We start from the raw sequence: 24,982 nt of genomic DNA on the forward strand, positions 1-24,982 counted from the left end.
AACCAAGAATTCTATATCCAGCAAAATCATCCTTCAAAAAATGAGGGAGAAATTAAAACATTTTCAGACAAAAAATCACTGACAAAATTTGTGACTGAGAGACTGGCTCTGCAAGAAATACTAAAGGGAGCACTAGAGGCAGATCCGAAAAGCCAGGAGAGAGAGGTGCGGAGAAAAGTGTAGAAAGGAAGACTATCAGTAAAGGTAAAAAGAAGAAAACTTAGATATGACATATAAAATTCAAAAGGCAATATGGTAGAAGAAAGTACTATGTGTACAGTAATAATACCAAATATTAATGCATTGAACTCCCCAATCAAAAGAGAGACTGGCAGAATGGATTAAAAAACAGGACCCATCTATATGCTGTCTATAGGAAACACGTCTTAGACTTAAGAATAAACATAGGTTGAAAGTGAAAGGTTGGGAAAAGATATTTCATGCAAATAACAATCAGAAAAGAGGAGTAGCTATACTAATATCCAACAAATTAGACTTCAAATGTAAAACAGTTAAAAGAGACAAAGAAGGACACTATGTATTAACAAAACGAACAATTCAACAAGAAGATTTAACAATCATAAATATATACCAAGCCAGAATGCTCAAAAATACATTAGGCAAACACTGAAAAGAGAAGTAGACACATCTATGCTGATAGTTGGAGACTTCAATTCCCCACTCTCATCAACAGACAAAACATCTAGACATAAGATCAATAAAGAAACAGAGAATTTAACAGACATTTATAGAACATTACTCCCAATAACAGCAGGATATACCATATGCTGGGTCACAAAGCAAGTCTCAATAAATTTTAAAAGACTGAAATCATACAAAACACTTTCTCAGATCATAAGGGAATGAAGCAGGAAATCAATAATAAGCAGAGTGTCAGAAAATTCACAAATATGTTGGAGGCTCAACACACTCTTAAACAACCAGTGAGTCAAGGAAGTAATTACAAGAGAAATCAGTAAATATTTCAAAGACAAATGAAAAAGAAAACACAACATATCAAAACTTACAGTATGCAGCAAAGGCAGCGCTAAGAGGGAAATTTATTGCCCTAAATCCCTATATCAAAAAATAATAAAGGCCTGGGGGGATCCACGGAGGAGGCGCCCATAGGTCGTGGAGTACTTGGGCCACGTGCAATTTGACACAGCGTACCCCAGTCTGGACTGGCTGGACCGTCTGCGAGACTCTGCTGCCATGAGCTCCGCAAGCGGTGCGTGCTTCTCTGGGCCGCGGCGGCTAGTGGCCGGCACCCCTCCCTCCCTCCTTCCTGGACCAACTGAGAGTCTCGGAGAGGCAAGTTTCCCAAGCCGCGGTGGCCAGCGCCCCTCTTTTGCGGGCAGCTTCCCGGACCGGCTACGAGTCTCAGATCAGTGGGTTTCCCAAGTCACAGCGGCCGGCGACCGGTGCCCCTCCCCCGTGGGCGGCTTCCCGGTCCAGCGGTGGGTCTCGGATCAGCGAGTTCCCCAGGCTGTGGTGGCCGGCTATCGGTGTCCCTCCCCCACAGTCAGCTTCCCGGTCCGGTGGCGAGTTCCCCGGCCCACAGTGACCGACGACTAGCGCCCCACCCCCACAGGCGGCTGCCCGGAGGGAGAGGAGGGAGTTTCTGACAGTGGCAGGGACTGGGTCCAACCAAACACCAATAGTGGCATAATAAAAGAGCCAAAACATCTTTTGCTGGTGGGACCCGCAGACAGACAAGCGCCACCTACTGGGCAGGATAAGAAAAACAGAACCCAGAGACTTCACAGTAAAATCTTTCAACCTGCTGGGGTCTCACACCCGCAGACAGACAAGCGCCACCTACTGGGCAGGATAAGAAAAACAGAACCCAGAGACTTCACAGTAAAATCTTTCAACCTGCTGGGGTCTCACACTCAAGGAAATCTGATTAAATGTCCAGATGTCAGCAAAAAATAACAAATCACACCAGGAAAATTGAAGATATGGCCCAGTCAAAGGAACAAACCAATAGTTCAAATGAGATACAGGAGCTGAGACAAATAATTCTGAATATACGAACAGAAATGGAAAACCTCTTCAAAAACGAAACCAATAAACTGAGGGAGGACATGAAGAAGGCAAGGGATGAACAAAAAGAAGAAATGGAAAGTTTGAAAAAACAAATCACAGAACTTATGGGAATGAAAGATACAGTAGAAGAGATGAAAAAAACAATGGAAACCTACAGTGGTAGATTTCAAGAGACAGAGGTTAGAATTAGTGAACTGGAGGATGGAACATCTGAAATCCAAAAAGAAACAGAAACTATAGGGAAAAGAATGGAAAAATTTGAGCAGGGGCTCAGGGAATTGAACGATAATATGAAGCGCACAAATATACGTGTCGTGGGTGTCCCAGAAGGAGAAGAGAAGGGAAAAGAAGGAGAAAAATTAATGGAAGAAATTATCACTGAAAATTTCCCAACTCTTATGAAAGACCTAAAATTACAGATCCAAGAAGTGCAGCGTACCCCAAAGAGAATAGATCCAAACAGGCGTTCTCCAAGACACTTACTAGTTAGAATGTCAGAGGTCAAAGAGAAAGAGAGGATCTTGAAAGCAGCAAGAGAAAAACAATCCATCACATACAAGGGAAACCCAATAAGACTATGTGTAGATTTCTCAGCAGAAATCATGCAAGCTAGAAGACAGTGGGATGATATATTTAAATTACTAAAAGAGAAAAACTGCCAACCAAGAATTCTATATCCAGCAAAATTGTTCTTCAAAAACGAGGGAGAAATTAAAACATTTTCAGACAAAAAGTCACTGAGAGAATTTGTGACCAAGAGGCCAGCTCTGCAAGGAATACTAAAGGGAGCACTAGAGTCAGATACGAAAAGACAGAAGAGAGAGGTATGGAGAAGAGTGTAGAAAGAAGGAAAGTCAGATATGATATATATAATACAAGCAAAATGGTAGAGGAAAGTATTACCCAAACAGTAATAACACTAAATGGTAATGGACTGAATTCCGCAATCAAAAGACATAGACTGGCAGAATGGATTAAAAAACAATATCCTTCTATATGCTGTCTACAGGAAACACATCTTAGACCCAAAGATAAACATAGGTTGAAAGTGAAAGGTTGGAAAAAGATATTTCATGCAAATAACAACCAGAAAAGAGCAGGAGTGGCTATACTAATATCCAACAAATTAGACTTCAAATGTAAAACAGTTAAAAGAGACAAAGAAGGATACTATCTACTAATAAAAGGAACAATTAAACAAGAAAACATAACAATCATAAATATTTACGCACCGAATCAGAATGCCCCAAAATACATGAAGAATATACTACAAATACTGAAAAGGGAAATAGACACATCTACCATAATAGTTGGAGACTTCAATTCCCCACTCTCATCAATGGACAGAACATCTAGACAGAGGACCAATACAGAAACAGAGAATTTAAATATTACAATAAACGAGCTAGACTTAACAGACATTTATAGGACATTACACCCCACAACTGCAGGATACACCTTTTTCTCAAGTGCTCATGGATCATTCTCAAAGATAGACCATATGCTGGGTCACAAAGCAAGTCTCAACAAATTTAAAAAGATTGAAATCATACACAACACTTTCTCGGATCATAAAGGAATGAAGTTGGAAATCAGTAATAGGCGGAGTGCCAGAAAATTCACAAATACGTGGAGGCTCAACAACACACTCTTAAACAACCAGTGGGTCAAGGAAGAAATTACAAGAGAAATTAGTAAATATCTCGAGGTGAATGAAAATGAAAACACAACATATCAAAACTTATGGGACGCAGCAAAGGCAGTGCTAAGAGGGAAATATATTGCCCTAAATGCCTATATCAAAAAAGAAGAAAGGGCAAAAATTCGGGAATTAACCGTCCACTTGGAAGAACTGGAGAAAGAACAGCAAACTAACCCCAAAGCAAGCAAAAGGAAAGAAATAACAAAGATTAGAGCAAAAATAAATGAAATTGAGAACATGAAAACAATAGAGAAAATCAATAAGACCAGAAGTTGGTTCCATGAGAAAATCAGTAAGATTGATGGGCCCTTAGCAAGAGTGACAAAAACAAGAAGAGAGAGGACACAAATAAATAGGATCAGAAATGGAAGAGGAGGCATAACCACTGACCTCACAGAAATAAAGGAGGTAATAACAGGATACTATGAACAACTTTACGCTAATAAATACAACAATGTAGATGAAATGGACAAGTTCCTAGAAAGGCATGAACAACCAACTTTGACTCCAGAAGAAATAGATAACCTCAACAAACCAATCACAAGTAAAGAAACTGAATCAGTCATTCAAAAGCTTCCCAAAAAGAAAAGTCCAGGACCAGACGGCTTCACATGTGAATTCTACCAAATATTTCAGAAAGAATTAGTACCAACCCTGCTCAAACTCTTCAAAAAAACTGAAGTGGAGGGAAAGCTACCTAATTCATTCTATGAAGCCAACATCACCCTCATACCAAAACCAGGCAAAGATATTACAAAAAAAGAAAACTATAGACCAATCTCTCTAATGAATATAGATGAAAAAATCCTCAATAAAATTCTAGCAAATCGTATCCAACAACACATTAAAAGAATTATACATCATGACCAAGTAGGATTCATCCCAGGTATGCAAGGATGGTTCAACATAAGAAAATCAATTAATGTAAAACACCATATCAACAAATCAAAGCAGAAAAATCACACGATCATCTAAATTGATGCAGAGAAGGCATTTGACAAGATTCAACATCCTTTCCTGTTGAAAACACTTCAAAGGTTAGGAATACAAGGGAACCTCCTTAAAATCATAGAGGGAATATACGAAAAACCCACAGCTAATATCATCCTCAGTGGGGAAAAATTGAAAACTTTCCCCCTAAGATCAGGAACAAGACAAGGATGTCCATTATCACCACTGTTATTCAACATCGTGTTGGAGGTTGTAGCCAGAACAATTAGACAAGAAAAAGAAATACAAGGCATCAAAATTGGAAAGGAAGAAATAAAACTATCACTGTTTGCAGATGATATGATACTATACATTGAAAACCCTGAAAAATCCACAGTGAAACTACTAGAGCTAATAAATGAGTACAGCAAAGTAGCAGGTTACAAGATCAACATTCAAAAATCTGTAGTGTTTCTATACACTAGCAATGAACAAGCTGAGGGGGAAATCAAGAAACAAATTCCATTTACAGTTGCAACTAAAAGAATAAAATTCTTAGGAATAAATTTAACTAAAGAGACAAAAGATCTATACAAAGAAAACTACAAAAAACTGTTAAAAGAAATCACAGAAGACCTAAATAGATGGAAGAGCATACCGTGTTCATGGATTGGAAGACTAAATATAGTTAAGATGTCAATCTACCTACAGATTCAACGCAATACCAATCAAAATCCCAACAACTTATTTTTCAGAAATAGAAAAACCAATAAGTAAATTTATCTGGAAGGGCAGGGTGCCCCGAATTGCTAAAAACATCTTGAGGAAAAAAAACGAAGCTGGAGGTCTAGCGATGCCGGACTTTAAGGCATATTATGAAGCCACAGTGGTCAAAACAGCATGGTACTGGCATAAAGATAGATATATCAACCAATGGAATTGAATAGAGTGCTCAGATATAGACCCTCTCATCTATGGACATTTGATCTTTGATAAGGCAGTCAAGCCAACTCACCTGGGACAGAACAATCTCTTCAATAAATGGTGCCTAGAGAACTGGATATCCATAAGTAAAAGAAGGAAAGAGGACCCGTATCTCACACCCTATACAAAAGTTAACTCAAAATGGATCAAAGACCTAAAGATTAGGTCTAAGACCATAAAACAGTTAGAGGAAAATGTAGGGAGATATCTTATGAATCTTACAATTGGAGGCGGTTTTATGGACCTTAAACCTAAAGCAAGAGCACTGAAGAAAGAAAGAAATGGGAGCTCCTCAAAATTAAACACTGTTGTGCATCAAAGAGCTTCATCAAGAAAGTAGAAAGACAGCCTACACAATGGGAGACAATATTTGGAAACGACATATCAGATAAAGGTCTAGTATCCAGGATTTATAAAGAGATTGTTCAACTCAACAACAAAAAGACAGCCAACCCAATTACAAAATGGGAAAAAGACTTGGACAGACACCTCTCAGAAGAGGAAACACAAATGGCCAAAAGGCACATGAAGAGATGCTCAATGCCCCTGGCCATTAGAGAAATGCAAATCAAAACCACAATGAGATATCATCTCACACCCACCAGAATGGCCATTATCAACAAAACAAAAAATGACAAGTGCTGGAGAGGATGTGGAGAAAGAGGCACACTTATCCACTGTTGGTGGGAATGTCAAATGGTGCAAGCACTGTGGAAGGCAGTTTGGCGGTTCCTCAAAACCTGAAATATAGAATTGCCATACGACCCAGCAATACCATTGCTAGGTATCTACTCAGAGGACTTAAGGGCAAAGACACAAATGGACATTTGCACACCAATGTTTATAGCAGCATTATTTACAACTGCAAAGAGATGTAAACAGCCAAAATGTCCATCAACAGATGAGTGGCTAAACAAACTGTGGTATATACATACGATGGAATATTATGCAGCTTTAAGACAGGATAAACTTATGAAGCATGTAATAACATGGATGGACCTAGAGAACATTATGCTGAGTGAGTCTAGCCAAAATTTAAGGACAAATACTGTATGGTCCCACTGATGTGAACTGACATTCGAGAATAAACTTGGTATATGTCATTGGTAACAGAGACCATCAGGAGATAGAAATAGGGTAAGATAATGGGTAATTGGAGCTGAAGGGATACAGACCGTGCAACAAGACCGGATACAAAAACTCAGAAATGGACAGCACAATATTACCTAATTGTAATGTAATTAGGTTAAAACACTGAATGAAGTTGCATCTGAGGTATAGTTTTTTTTTCTTCTTTTTTTCTTTTTTTTAATTTTTTTCTATTATCATTTTATTTCTTTTTCTGTTGTCTATTTTTTTCTAAATAGATGTAAATGTACTAAGAAACGATGAATATGCACCTATGTGATGATATTAAGAATTACTGATTGTATATGTAGAATGGAAAGATTTCTAAATGTTGTGTTAGTTGATTTTTTAATTAATAAAAAAAAATTACGTAGTTTAAAAAATGTTGAAGAGTTTAAAAGCAGGGTAATATAACTCCCAATATTAATGTTAAATGTTATTTACCCCAAATTCCATCATTCATAATAATTTTACTTTCATGGTTTTAATAAAAGCCAACTTAAATTATCAAAAAAATAATAATAATAATAAAGGGGAAAAATCAAGGAATCAACTGTCCACTTGGAAGAAGTAGAGAAGGAACAGCAAACTAACCCCAAAGCAAGCAAAAGGAAAGAACAAAGGAAGATTAGAGCAGAAATAAATGAAATTGAGAATATGAAAATAATTGAGAAAATCAACAAAACCAAAAGCTGGTTCTATCAGAAAATCAATAAGATTGATGGACCCTTAGCAATACTGACAAAAAGAAGAGAGAGAATGCAAATAAATATGATCAGAAACGGAAGAGAAGACATAATCACTGACTCCACAGAAATAAAGGGAGTAATGACAGGATACTATGAACAACTTTATGCTAATAAACACAACAATGTAGATGAAATGGACAACTTTCTAAATAGGTATGAACAATCAACTCTGATTCAAGAAGAAATAAACGACCTCAACAAACCAATCACAAGTAAAGAAATTAAATTAGTCATTAAGAAGCTCCCAAAAAGAAAAGTCCAGGACCAGATGGCTTCACATGTGAATTCTACCAAACATTCCAGAAAGAATTAGTACGAATCCTGCTCAAACTCTTCAAAAAAACTGAAGAGGAGGGAAAGCTACCTAACTCACTCTATGAAGCCAACAGCACCCTCGTACCAAAGTCAGACAAAGATATTACAAAAAAATACTGTATGCATCTAATAAACAGGAACTACTGATATAAAAAGTATCTCAGTATTTTTAGTCCTTGGCAAATTATAGGCATTCACTGAATGAGTGCAAAATGACTAAACTTCTCTAGAGAAGACGGAGGTTTCCTTTAACCTACAACTATGCATTCTGTGATCACCACTAAGGCTATTCACAAACACTTGGTTCTCTCTTCTTTTAGCACATGGTAGGATGATACTTGTCTGCCTTGTTGAATTCAGGTACACCATGTGACAGCTTTGGGCAATAAATGTGAACAGAATAGATGTGTGTCATATCTGGGTAGAAGCTTTAAGGAATAGTGTACACTTTGCCAGTTTCTTCTTCTCTACTAAAGCAATCAGCAAAACAATGCTGGCACCAAGGCTCTGCCCTACTCACAAAACCCTTTCCAGGTTCTCCTTCCATTTCCAGGAGAAAGTCTAGCCTCCTCCAGCCACCAATTTTCAAACTTTTTTTGACCCAAGGTAAAAAAATATATATATTTTACTTCACAACCTAATAGACACACAAAGCACAAGCTTCACGCAACAAACCTTGCCCTTACCACACTTAGAGATTCCGTCTTCAGGATGGCTCCTGGACTAATGCCAGTGGAGCAGAGCCCCCAGGTAACCTGTGATGGACATGGGGCATAAGGATGAAATACATCCTTGTTGTTTTAAAACAGGGTTGGCAGTCTGCCCTGCAGACAGGTGTGTTGGTAAATAAAGATTTATTGGAGAACAGCCACACCCATTCATTTACATATCATCTCTGGCTATTTTCACAGGGCAATACAGAGTTGAGTAGTTACTACAGAGACATGATGGCCCCCAAATTTAAAATATTTCTGATCCAACCCTTAATGAAAAGTGTGCTGATCCCTCTTTTCAGCCACCAAAATTTGGGAGCTGTTATTATTTCAATATAACCTAAGCAACTTCAACTGATATACATTTTCAAATTTCCAAATGAGTATGAGGAACAGGCTGGAAGGAGAAGGCCACAGCAAAACCAGATGCAGCCCCTCTAGGAGACAGGAGTAGCTAAATCTGTATTTCCTGACCTTTAAAAATTCACCATGTTCCTTTTTTATATATTAAAAAATATTCACATGATCCTCACACCTAACTGTGGGTATTAACTTTTGAATACATGGAGATGAGACTCCACACATTCCAGGTGGATACTGATTAGTTTACTGAAGTCCTTTAAAAGAGGAAACACTTTAGAGAGAGCTTAGAGCAGACAGAGCCTACAGAAACAACAGAAATGAGAGAAACCACAGAAGCCTCAGAGCCAACAGAAACCTCACAGGAGAGCTGACACAGAGGCAGACATGTGGAGAACAGAGACATGCATGTTCGGAGATGCTTAGAGCCCAGCAGATTGTCACCATGAGATGTTCAGCAAGCTAGAAAATAGAGAGAGCCAAGAGAAGCCAAGAGATAAAAGCCAGCCCTGGAAAAGCAAAGTGAGGAACCTCCACAGGAACAGAGGCTGAAAGCAATGGAGTCCAGGAGTAAGAGACCAGCAGGTGCCAGCCCCATGACTACCCAGGTGACAGAGGGTTTCTTGAAGCATCAACCTTTCTTAAGTGAAGGTAACCTCTTGGTGCCTTAATTTGGACACTTTTACTTTCCTAGAACTGTAAACTTGTATCTTATTAAATTTCCCTTTTGTAAAAAATAAATAAATAAAAAAATAAATAAAATCAATGAGTTGAGGGAGGATCAAATGAAGACAATGGGCGAACAAAAGAACTCGAAAGTTTGAAATAGCAAATCACAGAACTTATGGGAATGAAAGGCACAATAGAAGAGATTAAAAAAAAAAGGAAACCTACAATGATAGATTTAAAGAGGCAGAAGAAAGGATTAGATTAAAGAGGCAGAAGAAAAGATTAGTGAACTAGAGGACAGAACATCCGAAATCTGACACACAAAGAAAATATTGGGGAAAGATTGGAAAAATATGAGCAGGGCTTCAGGGAACTGAATGACAACATGGAGTGCACAAATGTATGTGTTGTGGATGTCCCAGAAGGAGAAGAGAAGGGAAAGGGAAGGAGGAAGACTAACAAAGGAAATAATCACTAAAAATTTCTATCCCTAATGAAAGACTTAAAATTACAGATCCAAGATGTACAGTGTACCCCAAACAGAATAGATCCAAATAGACATACTTCAAGACACTTACTAATCAAACTGTTAGACGTCAAAGAAAAAGAGAGTATTTTAAAAGTAGCAAGAGAAAAGTAATCTATCACATACAAGGAAAACCCAGCAAGACTACGTGTGGATTTCTTAGCAGAAATCATGGAGGTGAGAATGTAGTGGTATGATACATTTAAGATTCTAAAAGAGAAAAACTGCCAACCAAGAATTCAATATCCAGTCAAACTGTTCTTCAAAAATGAGGGGGAGGGACAGGCAACGGTGGCTATGTGGCAGAGTTCTGGCCCACCATCCTGGAGACCCAGGTTCAATTCCTGGTGTCTCCTCATGAAAAAATAAATAAATAAATAAATAAGAGGGAGATAAAAACATTTGCAGGCAATAGCTGATAGAATTTGTGACCAAGAGAATGGCTCTGTAAGAAATACTATAGGGAGACTACAAGCAGATAGGAAAAGGCAGGAGAGAGCGGTCTGGAGAAGAGTGTAGAAATGAGAACTATCAATAAAAGTAAAAAAAGAAAAAAAAAGATATAACACATAAAATCCAAAAGGCAAATGGTAGAAGAAAGTACTCCCCTTACAGTAATAACACTAAACGTTAATGGAGTAAACTCCCCAGTCAAAAGAGATGGATTGGCAGAATGGATTAAAAAATAGGGCCTATCTATATGGTGTCTAGGAAAGACTCATTTTAGACCCAAAGATGGAAAGAGGCTCAAAGAGAAAAGATATTTCATGCAAACAACAATCAGAAAAGAACAGAAGTAGCTATACTAATATCCAACAAATAAGATTTCAAATGTAAAACAATTAAAAGAGACAAAGAAAGACAGTATGCATTAAAAGGAACAATTCAATAGGACATAACAATCATAAATATTTATGCACCAAGCCAGAGGGCTCCAAAATACATGAGGCAAACACTGACAACACTGAAGAGAGAAACAGACACCTCTACCATAGTATTGGAGACTTTAATTTCCTGCTCTCATCAATGGATAGAACATCTAGACAGAGAATCAATAAAGAAACAGAGAATTTGAATAATACAATAAAAGAACTAGACTTAACAGATATTTAAAGAAGATTACACCTTAAAACAGCAGGATACACATTTTTCTCAAGTGCTCATGGATCATTCTCAAGGACAGACCATATCCATATGCTGGCTCACAAAGCAAGTCTCAATAAATTTAAAAAGATTGAAATCATACAAAATACTTTCTCAGGTCATAATGGAATGAAGCTGGAAATCAGTAACAGACAGAGGGCCAGAAAATCCACAAATATATGGAGGATCAACAACACACTCTTAAACAACTGATGAATCAAGGAAGAAATTACAATTCATTTCCTGGTGCCTGCCCATGCAATAAAAAGAATATATATATATATAGGTTCATCAACACACTCTTAAACAACCAGTGGGTCAAGGAAGAAATTACAAGAGAAATCAGTAAATATTTTGAGGCAAATGAAAATGAAAACATCAAAATTTATGGGATACAGCAAAGGCAGTGGGGTAAGAGGGAAATCAATTGTTTTAAATGCCTATATTAAAAGAACAAAAATCGAGGAATCATTCAGTAGGAAGAACTAGAGAAAGAACAACAAATTAACCCCAAAGCAAACAAAAGGAAAGAAATAACGAAAATTAGAGCAGAATTAAATGAAACTAAGAACATGAACACAATCGAGAAAAATCAACAAAACCAGAAGTTGGTTCTTTGAGAAAAATCAGTAAAACTGATGGACCCTTATATAGATTGACAAAAAGAAAGAGAGGATGCAAGTAAATAAAATCAGAAATGGAAGAGGAGAAACTGACCCTACAGAAATAAAGGAGGTAATGAAAGGATACTATGAGGAACTATATGCTAATAAACTAGACAATGTAGATGAAATGGACAAATTCCTACAAAGGCATGAACCCCCAACATTGGCTCGAAAAGACACAGATGACCTCAACAAACCAATCACAAGTAAAGAGATTGAATCAGTCATCAAGAAGCTCCCAAAAAAGAAAAGCCCAGAACCAGATGGCTTCACATGTGAATTCTACCAAAAATTCAAGAATTGGTACCAGAACAAAGAGAAGTGAAGGCAGTTCACTAGTGGGTCTATAAGTAATATTACCATATTGAAGGTGAACATGATTAAAAGGGGTTGTACAGACCTATGTGTCCCACTGATTAATGCTACAAACATAAATAAGTTCTTGCATGAACTACTTCAAAAGTATGATTCTTGTACAAAGAATGTCTAAGTCCAGGGTACAGGAGGAAAACTGCTACTGCAAGCTACGGGCTGTGTTTAAAAGGAAAACACCAGAAGTACCACAGCAACACCAGGGGTAAATAATAGGGAGGGGGACAAGAAGTTATGGGGAGTTTTGGATTTCCTATTTGGTGAGGGTGTGTGTATTGGTTATCTTTCTCTTGAGAACAATGAAATTACCTAAAATTGAGAGTGTTGATGGATGGACTGTGGACTTTGGACATTATACATGATGCCTAAAGAAAGCAGGTGGCTGAAGGATGCACTGACTGAGAAGTACATATACAACGGTGTATATTGATTAAGAACTGGGCTGCTACAAAAATGAACAAAGTTTTGAGGTATGTAACATTTTGAATGAACCTGCAGGACATTTGATGAGGCAAAATAAGCCAGAAACAAAAGAGCAATTATTGTATGCTCTTTAGAAAATGCTTATAAGAAAACAGGGACCTAGATTGTAAGCTCTTACAGCAGTCACATAATTATTATTTCTGGATTTTGAGAGACTCTTTATATATGTATAACCTGGTGTTTAGAAATAAGAATGAAGCCAATGAGGTCAGGATTAAGGTAATTCTGACAGAACACAGGAGTAAGGAAGACACTGTCTATACTTTAGAACCTCACCTACTCTTTGAGATCAAAAAAAGAAAGTTTTCTTTTGTCCGGAAACTAAATTTTCTGTAGCACATAATCTAACTTAACCTGTCTGGATAGCTCATTTGAACAATCAAAACAGAGGGAGCCCAGAAGAAAAAGAAGGGCCTTTAATCCTGTATAATTTAATGCAATGCCTTGATACATCCTAGAATATCTTAAGCAGATAATAAAAAAAAACATTGGCAAAGTCCCTTGAAGGATGGGAGAAAAAATATGGAACTATTAAATTTTACAGGCAGGGAAACACCAGATACTGTGTCAAACAGTAGGGACACCCAAATCAATAGGTCATATCCTTGATCTTGAGGCTTGCTCTTGTGAACCTAATATATGTAGCGGAGAAGCTTAGCCTACTTTTAGGTATGCCTAAGAGTTACTACTACAGGGCCTTTTTTGTTAATCAGATGTGACCTAGCTCTCTCTAAGCCCAACTTTTCAAGTGAAATCATTGTCCTCCCCCCTGCATGGGACATGACAACTAGGAGTGAATGTCTCCCTGGCAGCATGGGAGTTGATGCCCAGGGATGAGTCTGACCCTGGCACCATGGGATCAACAAGGCCATCCTGACAAAAAGGGGGAAAAGAACTGTAACAAATAAGGTATCACTGGCTGAGAGAGTTCCAATAGAGTCAAGAGGCTACTCTGGAGGTCACTATTATGCAAGCTTCAGTTAGACATTGCTACCTATCATACCTTGCCAAACCACAACCACAACTATTCCAGACAATTCTAAAGAATACCAAGTGCAATATGTAAGATTCTACAAAGGTTCCATGCACTAGGATAACTGCAGAACCTACACCCCCAACTGGGTCCTTGGACAAGATAAATTCTGAAATCTAGAGAGGCCAGCCTCTCCAGAACATCAGCTAGATCCATCTCCCTATGCCATATTATTGACAGCCTCCTCCAATACGAAAAACTCAGAATGGGCATAGCCCAAATACCCACAAAGAGTGGGAGAAAGATCAAAGGCAATGGTAGAGTAAAACATAGAAGGTAGGGTTTAACAAGTGAGTATGACTGCTAAATCTCCAGTCTCCAGGATTTTAGAGCAGCTAGAAGTAAAAACCTAAAACTGTGAAACTGTAACCCATATCAAACTCTGAAATCTGTTCTACAACTAATTGTTGCAATGTGCTTTGAAACTGATTGCTTTTTTGTTGACATGTTATTTTTCACAAAAAAAGAACAAAAAAGTCAGTTGTGATGATAAGAAAAAAATTTTATTCCTTCTAGTCTCCAATGTCCTGGAGAAGGAAAAATCTGAGATGACAGTACGGTAGCCAAAGACAAATTCTGAGATCTGTCTGGTAACTACTTGCTGAAGAGTGCTTTGAAAACTACTGCTTTTTTCTTTCTTTGCTTTGTATATATGTCATATCACACAATAAAAAAAGTTCAAAAAAAAAAAGGAATTACTACCAATCCTGCTGAAACTTCAAAAAAATTGAAGAGGAGGGAAACTACCTAACTCATTCTATTAAGACAACATCACCCTAACAAAGCCAAAGATAATAGAAGAAAAGAAAATTACAGACCAATCTCTCTAATGAATATAGATGCTAAAATCCTAAACAAAACACCAAAAATTGAATCCAGCTGCATATTAAAAGAATTGTACCCTATGACTAAGGTACAATTATTCCAGGTATGCAAAAGGATGGTTCAACATAAGAAAATCAATTAATGTAATATCAATAAATCAAAGCACAAACCCCACATGATCATCTCCATCAATGCAGAAAAGGCATTTGATGAAATCCAACTTTCTTTCTTGATGAAAACACTTCAAAGGATAGGAATAGAAGGGAATTTCCTCAACATGATAAATGGAATATATGAAAACCTCACAGCTGACATCATTCTCAATGGGGAAAGACTGAAAGCTTTCCTTTTAAGATCAGGAACAAGACCAGGATGCCCACTGTCACCACTGTTATTCGACATTATGTTGGCAGTTCTAGCCAGAGCAATTAGACAAGAAAAAGAAATAAAAGGCATTCAAACTGAAAAGGAAGAAGTAAAACTCTCACTGTTTGCAGATGATACGATACTATATGTCAAGAATCCCAAAAAATTTACAACAAAGCTTACCAGAGCTAAGAAATGAGTACAATAAAATGGCAGGATATAAGATCAACACCCGAAAATCAGTAGTGTTTTGATACACTAATAATGAGCAAACTGAGGAGGAAAATCAAGAAAAAAAAATCCATTTACAATAGCAACCAAAAGAGCAAAATATTTAGGAATAAATTTAACTACGGATACAAAAGATCTATACGAAGAAAACTACAAGAAATTGCCAGAAGAAATCACAGAAGACCTAAATAAATGGAAGGGTATACCGTGTTCATGGGTTGGAAGACTAAATATAGTTAAGATGTCAATTCTATCCAAATTGATTTATAGATTCAATGTAAGACCAATTATAATGCCAACAACTTACTTTGCAGAAATAGAAAAAAACAATAACCAAATTTATGTGGAAGGAAGGGTGCCCCAAATAGCTAAAAATATATTGAAAAAAATGAGGTGGGAGGTCTCACACTACCTGGTTTTAAAGCATACTACAAAGCTACAGTGGTCAAAACAGTGTGGTACTGGCATAAAGATAGATATACTGAGCAATGGAATAGAACAGAGTGTTCAGATACAAACCCTCTCATCTACAGACAATTGATCTTTGATAAGGGGTCAAGCCAACACACCTGGGACAGAGCAGCCTTTTCTATAAATCATGCTTGGAGAACTGGACATCCATATGCAAAAGAATGAAAGAGGATGTATATCTCACACCATATACAAAAAGTAACTCAAAATGGATGAAAGATCTAAACATCAGAACTAAGACCATAAAAGTTTTAGAAGAAAACGTAGGGAAATATCTTATAAATATAAATCTTGTAATAAGAGGTGGTTTCCTAGACTTTACACCCAAAGCACAAGCTTTGATATCTCAGCACACTGAGATATCATCTGACACCCACTAGAATGGCCATTATCAAAAAAAACCCAAAAGAAAACAACAAATGCTGGAGAGGATGTGGAGAAAGAAGCACACTAATCCACTGTTGGTGGGAATGTAAAATGGTACAATTGCTCTGGAAGGCAGTTCAGCAATTCTTCAGGAAGCTAAGTACAGAACTGCCATATGATCCAGTGATCCCATTAAAAGGTATATAGTCAGAGGGCCTGAGTGCAAGGATGTAAATGGACATTTGCACACCAATGTTTATAGCAGCATTATTTACGATTGCCAAGAGATTGAAACAACCCAAATGTCCATCAAGGGATGAGTGCTTAAACAAGTGTATATACATATAATGGAATATTATGCATCTGTAAGACAGAATAAAGTCATGAAGCATGTAATAACATGGATGAACTTTGAGGACATTATGCTGAGTGAAATCAGTCAGAAACAAAAGGACAGATACTGTATGGTCTCACTAACATGAGACTAGTTAATTAATGACTAGTTAGTTAATGACTAACTCATTAACTAACATTAATGAGTTAACTTGGCGAATTGAAGTTAAGAACACAGGTAATCAGGAGACACAAATAGGGCAGAGATAGGGCACTTGGTGCTGAAGGAATACAGACTGTACAACAGGACTGACTGTAAAAATTCAGAAATGGATAGCACAATACTATCTGATCGTAGCACAATAATATAAGTATACTGAATGAAGCTGAATATGAGTATGATAGAGAGAGAAGGGGTGGGGGCACAAATGAAACCAGAAGGAAAGTTAGAGACTAAAGCCTGAGACAGCATAATTTAGGAATGCCTAGAGTGGACAATGATGGTGATTAAATGTACAAATAAAAGAAAACATTTTTGCATGAGGAAGAACAAATGAATGTCAACATTGCAGGGTGTTGAAAATAGTGTATGGGAAAAAGTGCAATCAATGCAAGCTAGGGTCTATAGTCAACAGTAACAATATGCTTCCACTAAATGTAACAAGGCATTATGCCAAAACTAAGTATCAACAGGCAGGTGGGGGGCATGGGGGAGGGGTACAGATTCTTTGTAGAAGCAAAGGAAATGTCTTCATATAAATTATGGCATCAAAGGCATGTCTATACACTTAGGTTAGATTGTATGATGCATGAATAAATCTGTTTAAAAATGAACAGAGAGAAAGAAGTGCTGGAGAAAATGAGGAGAAAAAGATGTGACTATTCACTGCTGGTAGGGAAACTGTGAGGTGCAGTCCCTTGGAGGGCAGTGTGGTAGTTCCACAGAAGGCAGGCAGTGGGGGTGGCATATGATTTGAAAACCCCATTGCTCAGTATATACCTGGAGGAACTGAGTGTGGGGACAAGAATGGACATTTGCACACTGATGTTTAAAGCAGCAGGTGTTCCCAATTTGCAATGGATGGAGGTGGCCTAAGGGTACAATGACTGAGGAATGAAAGGGGAACTGTGGTGTATACATACAATGGATTATTCAGGGGCTGCAAGAAGGAACCAAGTTGTGAGGCATGCAACTAGGTGAATGGACCTTAAGGGCTGTATGTTTAATAAAATGTTGAGAACAAAAACGCAAATACTATCATGCCTCAATCATTAGGACTAACTATAATTTTAAAAGTTGGTGAACTTGATATCAGGTCGGGGCCTATTCTAAAGGTCCTAGATTGTAAATTCTTACAATAATCCCTTATATTCAGGAGGTGTAACTATTAATTCTAAATCATGAAATACTGAGATGTTTGTTTATAACCTGGCTGTTCCCAAAAACTCTGGATATTTATGTGACACCTGAGACTCAGAGTTAGAGCTCTGAAGCCATGACAGTCAGCAGTACCCCATACGGGAAATATTTAAAAAGTTGAAAAAGTGATCTGACTTCGAATAGAGATAAGAATGAAGCTGATTTGGATAGGACTAAGGTAAATCAGAATACAGGGTAAAGGATGATATTGCTTGTATTTTAAAACTTCAACATCTCTGTGAGACCAAAGGGAGAGATGTTTATTTGGTGCAAAATTTATATTGCGGGTAGTACACTGCCTAATTTAACTTGTATGACCAGTTTAAACACCGTAATTACATGGAATCTTGAATGGCATGTAAGATTTTGTTGGTTTGTCCAGGGTAGTGTGATGCCCCAATATAACCCAGAGTAATTTGGGCAGTGAATAATGAAGTATTTGCAAAGTCACCTTTGGGAATTGGGGAGAAAGGAGGAAATATTCAACTTCCCCATTTGGAGAATTTCTGATATTCTCACAAGTAGTGGGAACAATCAAATATATAGACCGAGTCCTCGATCTTGGGGTTCACCCTTATGAAACTTATTCCTGCAAAGGATAGGCTAAGCCTACTTAGAATTATGTCTAAGAGTGACTCCCACAAAACCTCTTTTGTTGCTCAGATGTGGCCTCTCTCTCTAAACCAACTTGGCAGGTGAATGCACAGCCCTTCCTCTACATGTGACCTGACTCCAGGGATGCAAATCACCCTGGCACCGTGGAACAGAAATCCGAGGATGAAGCGGGACCTGACATTTTGGGATTGAGAAAGCATTCTTAACAAAAAGGGGAAAGAGAGAAATGAGACAAAATAAAGTTTCAGTGGCTGAGAGATTTTAAACACAGTCAAGAAGTTATCCTGGAGATTATTATTATGTACTACATAGATATCCCTCTTCAGTTTATGGTATATTGAAGTGGCTGGAGGGAAGTACCTGAAACTGTTAAGCTGCGTTCCAGTAGCTTTGACTCTTGAAAATGAATGTATAAAGATATAACTTTTACAATGTTACTGTGTGATTATGAAAATCTTGCATCTGATGCTTTTTTTTTTTAATCCTGGATATGAACAGACGTGTTAAAAAAAATGGATAAAAGAATAAATAAATAGATAGGGACAAAAGGTAAAACAAATTGGGTAGATGAAAATACTAGTGGTCAATGAGAGGGAGGGATTAGGTGTATAGTATGTTGAATTTTTTCTTTTTATTTCTTTTTCTAGAGTGATACAAATGGTCTAAAAGATGACCACGATGATGAATACACAACTATGTGATGATATTACAAGCCACTGATTGTACAACATGTATGGAATGTATGTGTGTGAAGATTTCTCAATAAAAATGTGTGAAAAAAATTGATTGTAGGTGATGAATGCATAACTATATGATGATACTGTGAACCACAGGCCATACACTATACATGATTATATAGTATGTGAATATATGTCTATAAAACTGCATTTAAGAAAGGTAGTGAAAAGTTAAGAAAACTAAAAAAAATAAATATAAAACAGCTATAACTTTGGGTGGGCAATCTACATCTATAATCAATATAGCAGTCAGACTTTAAGGTGCCCCCACCTGATCCCTGCTCCTGGAATTTCTGCCTTTGTAAATTCCTTCCTTTTGAATGTGGAGGAACCTGTAACTTACTTCCAGCCACTGGAAAGGTGGCAAAAATGATGGGCCGAGACTACCTGTTCAAGATTACATAAGTGTAGGCCCCAGTCCATGCCTCTCTCCTTTGCTGACTTTGAAGACTCACACTGCTGTGATCCTACAACTGCAAGGAAATGAATAGTGACAATAACCTGAAGGTGCTTGGAAGTCTATAAAGTCTATAAATAACCTAACCAAGACCTTGAGCACAACCTCTTGACCCGCCAGAACTGTAAGATAAGTATGCTTGTTTTAAGCAGCTACATAGACATGTAGTAATTTGTTAAGCAGCACAAAAAAACAAATACCATGAGAACCTCGAGTATTTCCAAATCCACTGTTCACAGAAGGGATCATAAGTCTACCAATAATTTCTAAACATTTAAGTAAATGTGGCACAAATAAATTTTTTTAGGCATAACAGTCAAAATTAAAACACTGACAAACATTTCAAATAAACGCAAGAACAGTTACACAACAAGTAAAATTTAGAAAGTACTTTGCTACATTAAGTAGTTTCTATACTTCTGTTTTAACTATCTGCTAATCTAAGAACCCAATATATATAACACTGTAAAAATACAAGATGAATAATAAATGTGAAAAAAATGGTATCTAATTAATGAAACTGGTAACCAAAAGATAAGAACCTACTTGTTGGTTACCAGGAGAAACCATAAACTTGGAGGGTAGGAAATGTACATGGCCATGTTAAGTGTTTAAGGAGTATGATATGTACAACCTACACTCAAGTGTTCAGAAAATGGGTTGATAAATAGAGAGATGGATAAACAGTTGGATAGATACATAGACTAATCAGTAGATAGCCAAAATGATACAGCATATGTGGTAAAATGGTAAAACTGATGATTCTGGGTATCAGGGTGGATAGGGTTATTCTGGAGTTCTCTACAGGGTTTCTATTATTTCTGTTAACTGTCCTGTAAGTTTGAAAGTATTTCAAAATAAAATTAAAAAAAAAAAATTCAAGTGGCATGGGGGTGACTAACTGGAGACACTATCTGTAAGACAACTGAGATCTTACTCTTGCAGGAACTACAGCAACCAAGAAAGCATCCAAGTACTGCATACTTAGATCAGGAGGCTCTCAGATCAGATGACTCTTCTGCAACCTATACCTCTCCTCCATCCAACTCACCCTCCACTTCGATGACCCTTGAAGATAACAAATAATACAATATAATGCATATCCTATAGTGTTTAAAAATAATGTGTGGGTAGCTCAGTGGTAGAAATCTTGTCTGCAATGCTGGAGATCCAGGTTCAACTCCCAGATCGTGTACCACCAAAAAAACATAGTAACAATAATGTGCAGGAGACCAGGTTCAATTCCCAGCCCATGCACTCCCCAAACAAACAAGCAAGCAAACAAGTGAAAAACCAAATACACAAACAAAAAATTTCAACAAATGGTGCTGCAATAAAAGGATACTCACATGGAAAAAGAATGAAATGTGACCCCTGCTGTACAGCATAAAAAAAAAAAAAGGGATTACCAGTGAGAAACATCAACCATCCTAATTCTTGTGTTTTTTGCTGCTGTTGTTGTTGGGGCAAGGCGAAGGAGCAAGCTGAAGCAAACATTCCTCTTCTACCACTCCCTACAAGAGTCTTCTACTGAATAAAAGAACACTCAGGAATAGAAATAGACTCTTCTGATACCCCAAATTCGAACACTTTAGTACTTAATTACTGATAAGAAGTAGTAAATGAGAACAAATCAATGATGGTTAACTAATGATAATAATCTAACACCACAAAAACCTACATCTGTCCTGAAAACTAAGAGAAATAAATCTGCCTAAAAATAAAAGATTTCATTTAAAATATTCAGCTTTAACAGAAAACCTATACTTTTTCAATATAAAGAAGCATGTTTGGTAAGTAACAGAAGGCACCCAAAATACAGAGCACTAAAATACTCATGAACACAACTACACCCAAACAAACTCAAGCCAGTTAAGAAGAGACCAAAAACAATCCAGCATCATTGGACTGTCCACATTAATTCATTTCACATTTCCATTTCTAGACTCATGGAAGCATTACAAAAGAAGTCTACATGATTTCTCTACAAATAACCTCCATTCACGGTTAATATTTCTGTGTCCAATTCACTTAAATCAAAGGATAATGAGAAATATGCTTCCCTTAAGTTTCCCTGGTAAAGCCACTCAAGGAAATACAGGTAAAAATTACATTAAAGCAAATGCACTAGAATACACATGAGTATATTTTTCCAACTCCCTGTTCAACAAGGACTTCAGGTACTGTCACTCTGATCGGATTCCATCATACAACAGAAACAGGTAATCTCTTTGATCCCTTTGTAGCTTTCTCATCTGGAATTCCTCATCAGAATCACTAAACACAGAAAATGAGCTGAGTGTTTATTTTCTCAAATGTCTCAAGAATGATACATAACTAGTATTCTACATACATAAGATAAAAAGTTTATTACACACAATTGATACCTAATTCCTCACTGTCCTGATATAAGGTCCCAATCATCCTAATCTCAAAGGTACTAAAATACCTATAAAGTGCAAAAATCTAGGAATTTAAAAAATGAGATGTATGCTTTACCCCTTCAACTCTCAGCAACCAGAGGTAATTCACTATGAATTAATATCATGGGTGTAAACAATTTTTCCCCTGCTCTGAATGGCATGTATTTAACAAAACAAACCCATACAGATAGCTGACTCTGTCAAAGCAATCACCACTTAAAAAAAAAAAAGTAAATGAAAATAGTAGTCAGTATGTTAAAGGAACAACTATTAACAAGCCTTTTCTTATTCCCACTTCATTAGCCAACTTCTAAATATTCTTATTTTTTGATGATCACTACTAAATGCAAATTTTCATTTTTAAAAGTTAAATTTTTAAAAACCAACTTATCTTTTTTTATGGCACTAATCTCCAATTCTCAGGAAACTTTGTTATTCCTTGATATTATTCCTTTAACCGTGCTCGTTGTGATCAAGTCACAGTAATGTCAATGCTAGTTGTTTCTCTTAAGTACAAATGATTATTTTTAAGATGACTCAATTTTAGGAATGTCTACATCTTTAATTAATAGCAACACTGACTTTATAACAATTAAAGTAGGTAAAGTCAAGACCTCTATACTGAACCTACAAAGCAGCAATAAAAAGATGGAAAAAGCTAAGCCTGGAACTCACGTTCTGAATTTATGCTAACATGACTGCTGATAGTACACAGAAGAAATAAATTACATTACTGAATATTCCACTTTACCAATAACTCCCTACTTTTCTAATATTATTTCACTTTTACAAAACGTTTGAGTAAGGAGCAGGAAAATGGAGATGATATTTTCACTGCTTATTCGTGCTCAATTGTTATTTTATACAAAATTAGGTATATAATACAGTGATAGAGGCATGCTTATATACTCAGCAACTCCAAGCAGATTTAATTTCCATTTCTTTCCAAGAAAGGAGGAAGGTGTTGATTCATTTACTATTAACTGTCTTGAGATTACCACAAAGCACAGAGGTAGAATTCATTTTCCTCAAAAGAAGTGCACTCTTCCTCCTGTGTCTACATAAAAGCACACCATATCGCGATAAAAAATTTCCCATTTTTCACAAGTGCCTTTTCCTTAACTCTAGTCAACGTTGCTTCTCAAAAGCACCTATGCTATTATTGCGCTTAGTAATCACAGCTGTAATAATTTTTTGTTTCTGTCCTCAAGAAACTTTTCAATTTTTTACGTGTCCTGTCCAAATTAGGCATGACTCACGTTAGCCATTGTCTAAAGCAGCAGTTTACTAGAGTTGAAAATACTCTTCGTTAACACATCACCCAACTAAAGTGTAGGTGGTAGGTGGGACTACTTAAACCAATTTAAGGATTACAGGTATTGCAGGTCCGAAGGCGAGTTCCCCCTTTTCTTTTTCAAATATTTACTTCAGACCCTTTCATTTTTGGCCTTTAAAAACTGCCCACCACTCGAGTCCCCAGATGTATTACACTTAATCGGGTCTTCTGACTTCTTATATTAAAAGCCACAACGACGAAAGATAATTTCGTCGGTTTAAAAACACTGTTCGCTCCATTCACTTCATGGGCGGGGGAGGTACGGGGGGGGGGGTGGGGGGGGTAATAAAACTTTCTGTAATAAGAAGGCGCTGAGATGAGGGTGCATACGGTGGTTTTTCTGTTTGTTCGTTTGTTTTTAAGAAAAAGAAAAAAGTCTCCTTGCGGTAGTGGCGCCGCAGGGGTTAAGCCGAGATTTTCTTCCCAGGATAAGGGCCCAGCACGGGTTGAGCCCGGACGGTAAAGCCCGGACACTCAGGCTGAAGGAGAAAAAGGAGAAGGGCAAAAATAACCGACTGCTGGGGCCCACGTGCCGCCCCGGGAAGGAAGAGAAGGAAAAAAGGGAGAGAGAAGGAAGGCAATCGGACAGGCAGGGAGGGGGCCGTACCTCCAAACATGTGCGGCGAAAGGTGTGCAGGTAAGGAGCCGATAACCAGGCGCGGCCCGCTGGAGCCTCCCCCCGCAGGCTGGTCTCTGCCGCCGCCGTCCTCGGGGCTGCTGTGGACCGAGTCCTGCGAGCCATACGGGCCGCTGCTGCTGCTGGGGATGCTGAAGGAGGACTGTGCGGCGCGGGCCCCCGACGCCACGGTCCCCACGGCCCCGCCAAGGGAGCGGCTGCGCGGGGCCGCCGAGGCCGCCGTGGCGCCGCCCGAGGCGCTGGGCTGGTGCGCGCCGGGCACCTGAGCCGGAAACCTCCCAGTGGCCGCGGCCCGAGCTCCACCGCCGCCGCCCGCGGTCCCATTGGCCCCTCCACTGCTGCTGGAAGGTAAATCCGAGCCCGAGTACGCCCGGGTGCGGCCGTTAGCAGCGGCCGGGCCGCTCTGCTTCGCGCCCATGTCCGCCCTGCCCCGGGCCCGGCCCGCGCGGAGCGCCCAGAGCGCCGGGAGGGCGGGAGCAAGCGCAGGGGAAAGAGGGCAGGGCCGAGGAGCCGCGGCCGGCCCGAAGAAGCCCCCTCACGTCCAGGGCCGCCGCCCGGCGCCCCGAGGCGCGTTCGGCTTCCGGTGCCCTCTTCTTCTTAGGGGCGGCGGGCGAGTCCCGCGGCCTGACCGGGTCGCGGGAGACGAGGAGACGAGGGAAGGAAGCAGGTCCCGGTTCCGGGAGCGGTCGCAGCCGCTCTCTGGTTCCCGTGGGAGGGAGCGACTCAGGTGGCTGTGCGACTGCCGCTGGTTTCGGTTCTGGTGCGCCACGACGGGCCCCTGCCGCTCACTGCCGCGGTTTGCGCCCCGGATCTCGGTACCGCCTCCTCCCGGGCGGCTGCTGCTACCGCCGCCATCCTCCGGCTCCCACGGCGGCTCGCGGGCGAGTGGGAGGTGCCCGCCCAGACTCCCCTGAGGCCACCTTCCCTCCTCCCCCAGCCAC

At 38.7% G+C, this 24,982-nt stretch overlaps 1 protein-coding gene across 1 annotated transcript in view; it reads right to left on the bottom strand.

The window, feature by feature from the left end:
• The window catches only part of ZNRF2 (zinc and ring finger 2), a 125,252-nt gene extending 100,710 nt beyond the window's left edge, over window positions 1–24,542 (bottom strand). Inside the window, exon 1 of the mRNA XM_077120714.1 lies at window positions 24,012–24,542. Coding sequence (XP_076976829.1) covers window positions 24,012–24,459 — 448 coding nt within the window. The 5' untranslated portion in view covers window positions 24,460–24,542. The remainder of the gene's footprint in view (window positions 1–24,011) is intronic.
• Between the last annotated feature and the right edge of the window lie 440 nt (window positions 24,543–24,982).

This window comes from Tamandua tetradactyla, chromosome 1 (genome assembly GCF_023851605.1).
Source record: "Tamandua tetradactyla isolate mTamTet1 chromosome 1, mTamTet1.pri, whole genome shotgun sequence".
Taxonomy (NCBI): Eukaryota; Metazoa; Chordata; class Mammalia; order Pilosa; family Myrmecophagidae; genus Tamandua; species Tamandua tetradactyla.